We start from the raw sequence: 14,952 nt of genomic DNA, 5'->3' as shown, positions 1-14,952 counted from the left end.
ACAGATGTGCACTCCCAAAGGGACTGCAATTCCTGTGTGACTCATGCCAGAACAGGGACAGCTGTAAAGGGACTGTGTCCTGTGGACACCCCTCAGCAGAGCAGGCACAAAAAGAAGGAGTAGCAGAGAGAAACTATTACACACATGACTACAATGTCCTGTGCTACCCCCTTCTCACTGAAGGAGCTCAGACTGACTGAGTGTGGCCTGTGGTGAAAGTACGGGGAGTTGAGACATGGCAGGGTAAAGAAAGGTGTGGCTTAAGAGAAGTCTGGAAAAGGGGGAGGAAAGGTGTTTACTTACCTGTTTGGTTAATTATGCAGCAGAGACTAGAAGTTTGCATTAGTTGGCAATAAAGAAAACAAAGTAAAAAATCCTCTAGTAGAGACTCTTGCCAGCAACAAATGCCTACACACAGGCCACGCATGGATGTCCTGGGCTTCAGCTAAAATGTAGTTCATTTTTTTCCTAGTAGCTGGTACAGTGCTGTGTTTTGGATTTAGGATGGAAATAATGTTGGTAATACACCAATGTTTTAGTTACTGCCAAGCAGTGCTTACTGCAAGTCAAGGACTTTCCTCTTCCTCACACCACCCCACCAGCAAGTAGGCTGGGGGGGAACAAGAAGCTGGGACAGGACACAGCCAGGACAACTGACCCAAACTGGCCAAAGGGATACTCCATACCATGTGGGACCATGCTCAGTATATAAACTAGGGTGGAAAGCTGCCTGGGGCCACTGCTCAGGAACTGGCTGGGCATTGGTTGGCAAGTGGTGAAAAATTGTGTATCACTTGTTTTGTATATTATTAATGCTCTTGTTATTATTATCATCCCTTCCTTTCTGTCCTACTAAACTGTCTTTATCTCAACCCATGAATTTTGGTTTTTTTCCCCAATTCTCTCTCCCATCCCACTGGGGAGTGGAGTGAGCCTGTGTGGTGTTTAGCTGCCTGCCAGGATAAACCATGACAATGGATTACACGGGCTGTCACAAAAGCTGGCACACTTGGCAGAGAGCTGCAAAAGCAAGTCAGCAGGAACTGCTGTGGGTTTTGCAGGTCTGACATCTCTCCTGGAGTTATGACCCAAAAGTAACCCCTTCTCAGAAAGAAAGGTGATGACAGAGCAATTGAGGCTCCCAGCTGCTGGGAAAGGTGTGCTCAGGTGCTCTCAGCAGTGACTCTGACTCTTGCCAGCCACTGAATAGAAAGGGAAAACCATTTGCTTCAGACTTTTTTCACAGGGTCCAGTCTGCGGTGCCCCACCTGGCCAGCTGAAGGCTGCTGCATGGAGGGATGTGTGTGGTGGGTGGGAATCCTGGCAGGTGGGATGTGATGGTGCTCTGTCAGCCCAGCAAAACGTGGGTCAGAATAAAGGGGAGAGGCTGCCCTGTCATGAGGCAATCTTTTGAGTGGGGCATATAAGAAATGGAGGAACTGTGGGTAGGTCTTCCAGGCTATCATTTGGGATACACAACAAGATGGTAAGCAGCAGCCAGCAGTTGGTGCTATTCTGTCTCTGTGGCCAAAATTTCACCCTGCAGTTAATATGAAGTGCCCAAATCCAGCTTAGTAGCAGCTGTGAATTGCTGAGTGGCCACCACAGAACTGCAGCGTTCACACAAAACCTGTGAAATCTCAAAAGGGTTAACAAAAATAAATTGGCTCAAACTGAACAATACCGCATGCAGCCTCAGTCCCTGCTTGCCTTATTTCTCTTCTCCCACAAAAGAAACATAAAAACTGCCTTTCAGAAATCCCTAGCTCTGATCCATATTCCTCATGGAAGGAGGTGCAAATGTAAAAATAAGCCAATATATAAATGACATAAGAGTAATGAAACTGCGTACACAGATTAAATGGGATCAGCTTGACATATTCATTACAAAACCAATTACTCTCATGACTTTATCCCCTGCTACAGCCATCTCACCTTACCTGTCAGTTTTAATGTAACTGCTGCAGGCTCAGGTTCTCCAGCCATCACGTGTAATTTTGAGAAGATGAAGTTAAGTGACAAGCAGTCTGATTCTGCAGGGGACAGAGCACACTGAGCTCCCCACTGCTAGATTAACAGGCTGTGAGTGCTCAGGCTCTTTTAAAGACAAAACAGCTTATTTGGGTCACCAATACAGACTTACAGCTGGGCTTTTTAAATGCATACAAAGGAACCCCACTGACTTGACCTGTCTGGGTCAAGTTTGAGGTTTCCAGCATTTAAAATGCTGACTAAGAACCCTTTTGGTTCAAGCTTGCCATAAGCTTAACTAGGAAGTGATTAAACTTCCTGTAACTTTAAGAGCAATTCAAAGCAAAGTCTTATGCTGTTTCAAATCCCCCTCCAATGCCCAGCACATTTACAGTGCTGGATTTAGCAGCTGCTATTTTTAAACCACAGTGACACTCATGCTGGGACAGGCCAAGGAAGACTGAGACCAAGGCTGATACAGGTAGCCAGCTCTGTGTCAGGGCTGTAGAGTGAAGACAGGTATCAGCACTTTCACAGTTAAGAGCCAAGGGTCACAGGTTTAGTTTTTGGAGCTGTTGTATCTAGCAGTAGACTGGGAGACTCCTTCTATGTTACCCATTAGTGGCACAGAAATGCAGTATCTCAACAGGGACTGAAAATTTCAGATTGTGCTCCTGCTCCCTTGCTGCTGAGAAAGTTTCAGAACTTGGTCCCCAGGGAATTCTTAAACTGAGGATGCAAATCAAAATACAGCTATGGATCAAGCCAAATCTGTATAGCATTGCCCATAATGAGTTCAAAGGGTCTGTCTAGACTGAGCCAAATACAGCTCAGTGTAGAGGGATTCCTTATGGAACAGGGGTATATGATACCCCTGGAAAGGTTGGACAACCCAGGGTTGCTGAGGAAAAACCCCTGAACTGGCCCCTGGCTGCAGGCAGCCCTGAGAGTCCTTGGCAAAGCAATACACTGGTCGGCTCCCCCATGGATTAGAGGCCGTCTAGAGGGACTGGGTGTGAATCTTTGCAAAAGTAGATCTAAGCTTGTATAGGCAAACAATAAAGGGGAGAACAATGCTCAAATCGTACCGGTGTTCGTGTTGTTACTCTGGCCAGCTCTTCAGACTCGGTCCCTAAAGCTCCCTACATTTCTGTACATCCTTTGCTCCTACAAGATGGAATACTTGCACTTTATCTCATTTTTAAGAGGGACCAGTGTCAATTAGTTCTCCTGCTGGCAATAAATTTTGTTACCAGATCACACACACCTAACTAGGTGGAACAGAATTTAAGAGCTGCTTTAGTCCTTCATCCCCCTAGTACAGCCAGCTTTCCCAAAGTTTTCCTGCAACTTTCAACCACCTCTGTGGAGGCCGGGCCCTAATGACCGTGCTGCACTGAGATCCATGCAGCACGCTTGGGCTGCTGTGTGACCTCTCAGGGAGCTGCCATTAACTAAATGCCTGATCAGCACCAGGCCTTTCCCACACTCCAGCTGACTCAAACACAGGGTAGCACAGGACAGGAAATGATCACTCAGGTAAAAGCTTGCCAGCACCACCATGCAACTGGCAGCTGCCACTTTTATACTCTGACACACTTATTAGTGCTGTCCACTCAGAGCATTTGTTCAGAGGCTTTGATGACAAGCAGATTTTTGGGGGACAAAAAAAAAATAAAAAAGAGCCCCCAAACTGTACACTGCTTCTGGGAAATGGCATATAAACCCAAAGTAAATCAAAACTCAGGAATCTGCAAGCACATCTTTCTGGTGCATCATTTCAGGTCGTCTCAGATGCAGATGGCCTCCTGTGCAGCTCTTTCTTCTGCAAATAAACAGTCGTGTTTGAAAGCAAAAACACTGAACAGGTTGTCCAGAGACATGGTAGATGCCCCATCCCTGGAAACATTCAAGGCCAAGTTGGACGGGGCTCTGAGCAACCTGATCTAGTTGAAGATGCGCCTGCTCATTGTACTGGAGGTTGGACTAGATGAACCTTAAAGGTCCCTTCCAACCCAAATGATTTTGTGATGCCATGACTTAGGCCAAAGGACATGGCTGTAAATACTCTGAAGGAGGCTGTGTTCTACCACTTTGCACTTCACAACGTGCTACAATTTTATGGTGCAGACAAAAACCACCATAGGAGTCAATGCTGGGGTGGAGAACAGGAGGTGGGATCAAAGATCCTTCCATGTAGCATGACATCTGGGACTGCTATCTATCAGCTTGTCTCTGTGTCAAAGCGTGAATTCCATTTTGTTTTGTGGATCCCATTCTGCTTTACATTCTGTGCTGTCACCTTCACAGAGCTGCAACTCTTACCCGTGGTAGCAGCTGGACACGTTGGGAAAAACCTGTATGCTGGAGTGGTTGTAGCAGACAAGGCCAACAAAACCCATCAGTCCTGAGTGTCTGGCTGGAACAGCAGGTCAGGTCACTGTGTCTGAGACTCTTGCAAACAGCAATTTACCAGATGGGACCAGAGCCTGAATCTACGCCAGCAGAGAAGAATCAAAAGGGACCCCTCAATAAACCAGTGTTTACTGTAAGGAGTCATTCTCTAACAAAGTATGTAAGAATCCTGTTGTCTGAGGGTAGTGACTATGACTGCCACTCGTAAGAGAAAAGACATAGAGGTTTTCTGGTGTCATCTGCTTTTTCAAAAACTCAAAATTCTCAGCACTTTCTGGAGTAAAATAGCAATGGACAACAGATTCCTCTGCAAAATCCATCTTCCTTTCTTCTCCCCTGAGGATTTTAGCTCAAAAACTAAGCTGCTGCATTCTGCATTATTTGAGGCTACTCTGGTGCTCTGTTACCAGAAGAGGGGTGGGAAAACTGTACAGCAGGCTTCTGCTGCCTAAGAAGACTGCCCAACAAATGCAGAAGGGAGTCCTGGGGCTGCTGCTGGTGACTGAGTGCTTTGGACGTCCTGGGCCCTTATCTCCATACTGGGGAAACTCCAGCTGAGCTTCACCAGTTCACTAGCACCCACTTTCTGCAAACAGAAGGGAGCATGTGGGTTAGCTGGGGATCCCTACACCAACAGGACACCCAATGTGGACAAGCAGAGGCACAGAAACTGCAGCCTTTTATGCCATGTTCCAGCATTTAGTTCATACACATCCTGAGGGACCAGTAAAGTCAGAAAAGTGCCTAATAACTTCCCAGACCACACCGCTGGTGCTGCAGTGACAGCACACCACACCAGCTGCAAACAAGTGAATATCACTGCCCTCAGCTAGCCAACTCTAGCTCTTTCTCTCTGTCTCCCTCAGGATGTCATCCCTCCCTCAGATCTGCTGTCATAAGCGTAGGCAACAGCTTCTTCAATGGGAGAGGCCTGTTTCCTTTTGCACAATTCTGCTCCAGAAGTTCCTGGATGGATGGCTCACTGCAACTGCTCCTGTGTGGAATTCATACCTGTATTCAGCAACCCCTCCTGCATGCTTCATCATGGCTGTATCAGAGCTCATTCCATAGAATAGTTTCACCTTCTTGCCATTCTTTTCTATAATGTCTCCAGCACTCTGGTCATGGCCTGCAAACATTCCTCCAATCATGACAAAGTCAGCACCAGCTCCTGTGATCAGCAAAGGGACACGTCAGAAAGCAGGGAAAGGAGAAGAAGGTGAAAGACAAAGCAAGAACACAGCGATCTCCAGAAACAATAACCAGCATTTAAAAGTTTGGTACAGAGTCCCCTCCTGTAACAGTCACAGCAAACTTGGAAGAAAAGCTTTGCTGCGGAACTGACACAGGCTGAATTGTATTCTCTGGTACTTTAAATGGAAAAAATACTTTTCGGTTACAATGACAAAGATATAGATTATTCTACTCTACCCAACAGTATCTTATTTTCAAATTCAGTTTTAACCCTTTACTTCGTGATAGTATCTGAGCACGATTCCTTATTAACTGTGACTGCAGCAATCAGAAGTCCTAAACACAGGGTTGGGACCTGTTGAGCTCAATGCTGTACAGAGAAGTGGATGGTTCCTACTTCAAGAGCTTTCTAGGCCACAAGCTGTGAGTGGGGATGTACTCTGAAGGAAAACAGACTCATGAATGTAATGTACACCTCCCAACAATGACATAAAACAAGCAGATTTTTAATTGAAATTATGGATTTTTCAAGTCCATCAGCCATATGTGTTCAGTGTTGTTCTGGATGATCCCTAGTCAAAGAGATCTGGATGGGTCTGCATTTGGTTCCTGTTTAAAAATTCTGGGCCAAGGACCACCACACCTGGGTTCTGTGGTTCTCAGCATGCACCACAAAGGAGGTCTAACCCATAGCTACAACTTCTAAATATGTTCCAGGTACTGAATAGCAACACTGAATACTCAGTCATGACTGTTCAGTCTGTCTATCTCCTCTGGCTTTGTAAATCATGAAATTGGCTCCACTGGGAGTAAGATCAGGAAGACGGTTTTTGGAATCATTCTTAGTTTTCTACTGTGATCTCCAATATTTCCAGCTGGGCTGGAACTATTCCACCAGCAGCTCCTCCTGTGATATTTTGGCATATCTAGTTGTGCTTGGAAAAGTTTGTCTTTTAGTCTTTTATAAGCCTGTGGTGACCCACCCCTGAAACAAAGCATTTTCCTGTTCATACTTTCTGCTTCTTCAACATGTATGTGTCAGAACAGGTCTCCTCACTGCTCAGCTTCTTCCCAGAACTGGCAAAGGAACTGAGCTATAAACCTCACTTCACAGAAAGCAGATGAGCTTGAACTACACACATCCTGTTAAGAACAATTCCAAACTCTGGGGAGATCCCAGACTAGGTAAGTCTGGCATTAGGATTTTCTCTGATCTCTGTCACTATCCAAACAATAGCACCAGACCTTGAAATCTGAAAAGTAAGTGAAATCACTATCAAGTCTGCTCAGCTTCTGCCAAACCTGAATTTGGGAATATTTGATCTTAGAACACATGACAGGGTGAAGTGTGCCAGTTCCTCCCTCCACCCATTTGCCAAAGAGCAGAGCTGGCAGCAATGCCTGGGGACAGAGCACTCAGCTGCTCTGCTGACCTCACCTCCCCTTCCCTGGTGGCTGCTTGAAAGGAACACCATGACCATGGTAAAGGGATATTAAAAATCAGGCTTGGGCAAAGCACATCACAAGCAATATTTATAGCCAGGCACATTCAGGTGTCCTACCATGTCAGCTACCTGGCAGATTTCTCCTGAGCTCTCTTGTTTCAGATGGCTGAGTTTTGAAGTCTTGGTTCAACTCATGGCTGCTACTACTATTAACCTGCCAAAAACAAAGGGAATACTCATCTTTTAATTGCTGGTGGCAAATTCCTGTTGCTACCTGGCACAACCTTGCTCCATCTTTGCAAAAAATAAGCACCCTGGAAAATCTAGTTTATGTCTTCTTCATGGGTGGAAGAAAACATGAGGAAGGAGGGACAGCCTTGAGGTCAAGGTTCCAAAGAGGGCATTTAAACAAGTCAAAAGACATTCTGGATTCTTTGCCTTGTCAAGACTATCTCCTGATGCCCAATTCTACTGCCATTTCTGGTTGTGGGTCTTACAACCTTCAAATTATTAATGCAAAAGGCACATGAAATCTACACTTCAGAATCACAGAATTTTGGTTCCTGTGCACTTCAGTATCTATTTATTATTTTCCTTTTGGCTGCATATTTTTGGGAGGGAAGCAAATATGTTTGAATTACAGGATTGAAACTCATCCAACTTGAGTAACTTTTGCAAACTACAACATAATTCATCAAGCTCTCCCAGAAGAGAGGAGCTATGTTAGAGCAGATGCAGCACGTCTAAACATTGAAACGACACATGCTTGCTGCCCTGCTGCTTCAGAAATGACAAGCCCATATTTAATATACTTCTCCGATGTTCTCCAGAACTTTCCACTGTGCTTCAGCGTTGCAAAGATATCTGAAAGTTTCAAGTCTGTTCCTTTATGTTTCTACCAGTTAATATCTGACCAAGAGGTTGTAGTTTTTAGCATGGTCTTTAACTTATGAATGTTTTTCTTGTATAACTACCAGAAGCACTGGTGATGTTTGCAACATCCATATGCAGTCTTTTGTTTTCAAGTACAGACTGACAGTGTGCCATTATTTCAGGTTGTGGGGGACTGGAACAGCTGGCAACAACCCCCTAGATAACACAGGACGTGATGGGATATGTTGCACACAAGCATCCCAGTAGCTCACCCAGAGCTGGCCAGACTAGTCCTGTTTTTACACAACACTGCTTTCGTGCACTGACTTTCCCCTTGAGGCCTATGCTGTATCTGGGCTCATTTTACTCATTCACATTTCACAGTGCCTCCTCTTTCAAGCCATTACAGAACAGCAGTGGTGATGCCAGCCCAAGCTTGCAGCACTCACACAGTTCTGCTGGATCTGGACAGAGTCCCTCAGATGTCTTCTGTATGTCTGATTATACAAGTCACTGATAACCAGATTGGCTCTGCACAAATTCAGCTGGAGTCGGCCTGGATTTGTGGGCTGGGCAGCCCTCCAGGCAGATGCAGTGTAAGCTTGCCTGGACCAGAACTTGCCCTGGAATCAACATTCACCTGTGCTCCAGCTGAGCCAGTGAGCTTTGCAACAATAGGTACACACAGAGCTATTAAAAACAGGAGAAAAAGCCAGTGCGATCTGGTGTAATCTGTAACTAGTGTATGTCCCCAGTTGACTTTTCTATATGATTTTTCCTTCCTTTTCCTTCCCTGCTCCTGCGTCTCTTCTCATCACTGCTGGAAGGAACAGCAGTAATGTGTTAAAGATGCTGGCACAGGATTCAAAAAGCACACTCTTCTGGCTGTGTCACAAAAATATATGTGACCTCAGGCAACTGAACTTACTATTTCTGTGCTTTGACTTCTCATCATTAAAAAAGGAGACAGTAGTGCCTCCCTAGTGCATTCTGAGAAATGTGTTCATGTTATCAGCCTTTCCAAGGGTTCAGTTATATGAACCATCTGAGACCCCAGCATAAAGTTCTTTTGTGCTTTCTCTCATTCCTGCATCAAAACAGCTCTTTTCTTTCCTATCAACCTACATATTTTTCATTATAATCTCTAATACCCAGATGGCAGTGACATCTTCAGTTTACCAAATCCATACCAGGTTCCCATTCAGCAGTTCCAGAATTTCAGCAGTCTCTCCCTCAAAGTATGTGTCTCCCAGCATTTTTTGTCCCTCACCTTCAGTGCTTCCCTGTTCCTTGGGTTTTTAAATAAGCTTCTACCTTGTTTCCCCTCTGTCAAAATGCCCAATCTGCCTCTGAGTCCTGGCACCAGTCAGTGGTGTCAGCTTAAAGCTTCTCAGCATCTACTTCTTGGTTCTTCACAATTCGCTCACTCAGTCCACTCTACTCTTCCTGTTTCCAAGAACTTGGCTCCTCCAGTCATACCTTTAGCCATTTGTCAGTGCTAGTCTTCATGTTTGGGACTCCCTCACACTGCCCATGATTCAAATGGATGCTTTGTCACTGCTTTACAGTGAATTATCCCATCCCATGAAGATTTTACAGTGATCCACTAAAAAGAGATAGCAGAATTGCTTTAACCAAAAGTCCTCTTCATGTCTCTTGCCCATGCTTTGTCCCGGCCTTCATCCCTAGATGAAGCTGTACATCTGTGTGTTTCATCACCTGGTCTTTGCTATCCAATACATTCATGTGACTCAAGTGCAGAGGTCTGTGCTCGACAAGTCAGTGTCAAGGCTTTGACTTGTAAATGCTGGGCATGGTGGCTATGATCTATGAGGCTCGGATAGCCAATCACTTCAGTAGCATTCAATAAACACTGGTAGTAATAATGTTATCTCAAAGCTTATTTTGCCACATACTTTAGACAAATGCACCCCTGGGCCCAGCTCATCAGATGTTCACAGTGTGTCTACCTCAACTGTACATAACCAGACACAGTAAGTTTATTGCCTCAGGGTCATCTCCATCATTTCCAGCTCTGTAGCTGCAACACACAGTCAGTCTGATCTGTCTGGGCTACTATCAAGAGTGTAACTATTGCCTGTAAAATGTCAGCTTTCTGATGCTCCTCTGTCCAAGGAATAATTCTGTGGCAGCCTTCAGACATGTACCACTGTGAATCCCAGCACCTCTTGACAAACAGGAAAGCCAGGAGCTGTCTTCACAGGCTTCAAGCAGGTTTAGGTTCAGTTAGCCCAAAGAGACTACAAGGATCTTTCAGACTTGTTATAAACACCACAAAGAAAAACATTTGAAACACTGTGAAGTTGCTTCCTGTTGTTCTAACTTCTGGAAATGCTCTTGTTGAAGAAAGTTTCTGTGCAGACAGCTGGGAATACAGTGAGGTCACAGTCTCAGTTCACAAGCTCCCAAGGACCACACCACCAGTAAGAACTTGGTGAGCTGTGAAGCTAGAGAAAGGCAGAACAAAGACCTCACTGCAGGCAGCACATCAGAGTGAGGGCTGAGCAGAGGTCTGGCATTCTTTAATATAATCTTGTCTAAGAGGGTGGATGGTGCTGTTCAGCTATGTTGGAATCACCCAACTGGAATTCTCTATTCCTCGCATCACATCACCACTGGGCAACACAAGGGCTATGTGAAATCCTCTGACCAAGCACATTCATTGCTGGTAGCAACCACTCCATAGCTGTGCTTTGAATTCTCTAAGTCTTCCTTGTCATCTGACCTGTCTCAAAACAGGAGCTGTCTGCAAACTTAGAAGACAGATTTTGGTTTCAACCTTTCCAGGAGGCCTAGAGCTTTTCTTGGCAGGTCTGTAAGCTGAGTTTAGGTGTGCCTCTATTTCTAAACTTGCAAATCTTCCTGCAAAGCAGACATTCTGTATTATAATGTGCTATCTCTTGTTTTCATACCACCCTGAAATCCCAGTGAGAGACTGTGCTGTCCCACTGTATTCCAGGCATTACCCTACTTGACACCTACAAAGAGTCTGGCATTTTGGGAGGTGGGGGAGTACCTTTAAATGTCTTGTCATCTCAGGATGCATTTAGTGCCTGCTTCCCATATGCTGCTGTAACAAGGTTATGGCTAAGTGACAATCATGAGTTTGACCCCCCATACCAACATAACTTTCATGCCCAACAGACAGTGCTTTCAGATTAAATCCTCTATTCTATCACCAAGAGCTGGTGCAGTTCACTGAACTTACTGGCATGAAAGCAAAATCTGTTAATTATTAACTTAGATGTTTTAGACATCTGCCTAGCTCTAGGGGATACAGTATAAATAAAATCTCATCTCTTCAAGTGGACAGCTGATCCTGAGAACATCTCCAGGGATCTGGCCTGCCTTTTTGTTTTGTTCTTCTGTCCAACATGCATTCCACCAGCTCTTTTTCCACTCAAGGCTCAAGTCAGCCAGATCTGGCAATGTTACAGGCATGTCTGAACCCTACTCAGAAGAAACTCTTATCAGTTTTCTTTGTATTACTCTCCCAGTGGCTGTATCTCATACACACCTGGCAGATAATTTCTACATAGCACTTCAACCACTCTATGTTTTGCACTGCAGAATTTGGACTGTCTGTTCCAAAGAGCAAATTCACGCCTGGTGCATTAATTTCACTGGAGTCACCCGCAGGGACGAATGTAACCTCCTGCTAATTGATTACACATTCAGGGTCAAACCGATTCCTGCATCCCTGCTGCCAGGGGTGCTAGGAACACGTGGGGGTGTCACAACAATGTCCTTACCAAACGCTTTGGCGACATCTCCTGGGCAGTTGCACCCTCCGTCCTGCACAAAGAAAAGACAACAGTGAGAGGCAGCGAGGTCACCCAGGGACCCAGTGAGCACTGGAGCTCTGCAACCTGCAACACTGCGGCCCCTGCTCAGGAACAGCGTGTCAAGAGAGCTGACTGTGCACTTGGTATGTATCATCTTGGCTACGTTTTCAGGGAATCCAGGTGATCCTTTCCACTGCTTACCTCTTTTAGGCTCACCTACTCTACTGTACAGTCTACTGATAATACCACTGGTAACAGCAGCAATGCAAATTCCTGACTGCAAGTTCCCAAATTCCAGAAACCAGAAAACAAAACCTCCTCTGATAATCTGAATCATCCCCTGCCATTTTAATCAAAGGCTGTGTGATGCAGAGGTACCACAAGCCTCTACCTTAAACCACCGAAGACATTTAAAATAAGTTTCTCAGCAGTTTACAATACATTAAAAGGTCACAGTGGGAGGGGTGAGGGAATATACCATCAACTATATTGGATTTTTATCTGCTAATCTCCAAGAAACCTGGTTAATATAATCTTTGGTAAATGAAAATGAACCTCTCATCCTACTCCTTAACTGTTTGCTATGGGCTCAGTAAGGAAACAACAGCACTCTGGATCTCCAGCATTTTAAACCTACACATTTCAGTTTCAGTGCAAAGCAGTGGCTGATGAAGGGGTTTCAGCTGAGGACAGGGAAGCTGTGTATGCGTGATAGAGCTGTAAAAAAGGAATGGCACACAGCAGAGCTCATCATGTGCTATGGTTCTTTAGGATTTGTAAAGGTCTGAGCACCAGATGAAAGATCCTTTTCTCTACACAGTCATTGTACCAGGAGAGCTCCCCATTCCTTTGATGATTTGGATCCGTTGCGGACTGCCAACATCCTTCCTGCTTTTGAAGCAACCCCCTAGACTGGCCGGTTACCTCACGCTGTTTCACCTCCCTGTTGGCAGAAATTCGTGGCTGTGCATGACCTGCGGCAGAGCACGGCCAGACACGCCCCCCATCAGCCACATTAGAGCTGGCTTTGATGGGCAGCTGGCAGCAGGGCTGTGGGTTAGAAACTCTGTGTATCCAGGAAAGGATTCAGACACAAACTGAGAAGGTGGATCCAAAAGTGAGTGGCTTCTCAAAGGACACCCCACTGCAAACAGTGCCTGGTAGAACTTTAAGGGTTTTCATTCAATTTGCTGTTAACCTCTAGCACATTTTGCCTTTTGTTGAGCTTAGAGACCCTTGCTGTCAGATCCAGGAATGAGTGCTGGGTTGACAGCTGAATCTCTCTCTCCTTTTAAGGGCTCTCCTTGTGCAATTTTTTCCCTCTAACAAATCTGACATAGCCTGGAGGAGGGTGTGAGTACGTGTGCATGTGTCAGGGGAGGAAGAGCCAGGGTAGAAAGAAGGGTCTAATAATCTCCAAAGAACAGCTTTAGGACTCTTACTGTCTGAGAGACACTGGCTGTGAATGCTGTCTTGTAGGTGGGTTGCAGCCAGCTGTTGTTGGGTGGCTCAGTGTCTGACTTTTATCACCAACCCAGTGGTGGCAGTGATGAAGGTTTTATGCTTTTGAAAGTACCAAGAGGATGGGGGGCCTTACTGTGTAACCATTAATCACTGTCTTCAAAAGATATCACTTTGAATGTTACCAAATTACAAAATGCTGAGCAGCTTAAGAGACTTGCCCAAAAGCTCACCAGTTACCATTTAAGATAAAAGGAACTGACAATGATGATTCACAGCCCTTCTTTATCTGTAGATGTCTCCAGTTACTTCAGATAAGCAGGTAAATTTAGCGATTCACAGAAAGGGAAACGAAAAGGGAACATCCTAAGCACTTATGTCAGAAGATGCTATATAATAAAACTATATGCAATAAAGCCCTTCATTCCATGTGAAATATCAGGCACTCTGTTTACCAAGTAAGACTGTTCTGCTGCTGCATTGGAAGCTTCCCCTTGAAATTCAGCTTGTCCCAACAGGGCCCTGGGTCTGGGTTCAAAATTACTTGTAGATGGCTGGGCTTGAGTTACAGAGCTTGCTGCAGGCTCAGCCTCTACCTCAGAACCCTGGAGAAATTAATCTGTAAAAATCTGCCCCTGAATTCAGGAGAATTGGCATAATTCCAAAGTAAGACTACTGGAAAGGGTTATGGTCATGGAACCTGTAGAGAGCATGAGTCTGAGCCAAGTGGGTGCTAGGAACAAGGAGAGGGGAAAGCAGCTTTCCAGTCAACAGAATTACTTTAGTATGGCTGAAGTAATGTTATTGTCCCCAGTCTTGTTCTCCAGATAGACAAGCCATTTAACAGCAAAAAAATTTAGCCCAAGGAAAAAAAAATACAGCATGGAAAACCAGTATGCACTGGTTGAACATTTAGTATCATATGCAATTTATAATGAGTTTATAACTATGATTTATGTTTCAAGCAACCTTTATAATAAACTGCATAACCAGTGCTTTCTACAGTATCAGCAATCAGATAGCTATTATGCAGAAAATATATAAGTATGTGGCATATATAGCAGAAAAAACAATACATATGGTGCTTTATTCTAAACTACATATACTGGGTATATTTCTGTGTGGAAAAAGAGACAGTATGGCAGCAGCTGGGTGAAGAAGCCCTTAGTCATTCTTTTCACTGAATGCTGGTGACCCATCACCCAGGCAGGGTGAAGGGGAAACAGGGATCTCTGTCAAATGATAGCCACATGAGAGAGGACACATGCAAGGCTGCTTTCCATTCCCCACATTGCTGGCTTACTAGAATATGTGACTGCCTCTCTGTCCAGCAGAGGACTTCTCTGACCTACAAGAAACAGAAACTTTATCTCAAGCAGGCCCCCTCCTGTAACTCACTGCAGCACTTTCTCAAGGCCAATGGATTAGCAAGAATGAAAATTGAGACTACTGGCTCCCAGACAAACAGCATGGGACAGAAACTGTCTGTATCCTAGGGAGGGTTTCCTCTCTGCTTTCAGTGAGTCATGAAAGATTCATTTCTGAGGTGAGCTTTGAGTCTTACAGATAATTTAGCATGAGGAAAGCAACTGGTGCAATTTTACCTCCTACTTCTCTGTGTAAATGACTACACAGACACCAGGTGTTCACTTGGACTATCATGTTTGACTGAAAATTGTCACTTTCTTTGTCAACGTATCAGCTCCAAAAATCATACATGACAACTTCAGTAATAAGAATGCTTAAAATCCCAGATAGTGCTCCCATTCTAGCAGAGCTCCTTAAGA

The 14,952-nt window shown here is 44.8% G+C and overlaps 1 protein-coding gene across 2 annotated transcripts in view; it reads right to left on the bottom strand.

The window, feature by feature from the left end:
* The window catches only part of GMPR (guanosine monophosphate reductase), a 49,767-nt gene that overhangs the window by 15,322 nt on the left and 19,493 nt on the right, over positions 1–14,952 (bottom strand). The window contains exons 7-9 of one of the 2 annotated variants that reach the window (XM_069008060.1): positions 11,672–11,714; positions 5,398–5,557; positions 2,973–4,466 (exon numbers count right to left, since the gene is read on the bottom strand). In XM_069008060.1, the coding sequence (XP_068864161.1) occupies positions 4,409–4,466; positions 5,398–5,557; positions 11,672–11,714 (261 nt within the window). In that variant the 3' untranslated portion in view covers positions 2,973–4,408. Of the gene's footprint in view, positions 1–2,972; positions 4,467–5,397; positions 5,558–11,671; positions 11,715–14,952 lie in introns of those variants that run through there. The other variant, XM_069008059.1, reaches the window with a different exon arrangement.

The sequence above is a fragment of the Aphelocoma coerulescens genome, chromosome 2 (genome assembly GCF_041296385.1).
Source record: "Aphelocoma coerulescens isolate FSJ_1873_10779 chromosome 2, UR_Acoe_1.0, whole genome shotgun sequence".
Taxonomy (NCBI): Eukaryota; Metazoa; Chordata; class Aves; order Passeriformes; family Corvidae; genus Aphelocoma; species Aphelocoma coerulescens.
The sequence above is the reverse complement of the archived record's forward strand: the minus strand, read 5'-3'. Positions and strand labels throughout refer to the sequence as shown.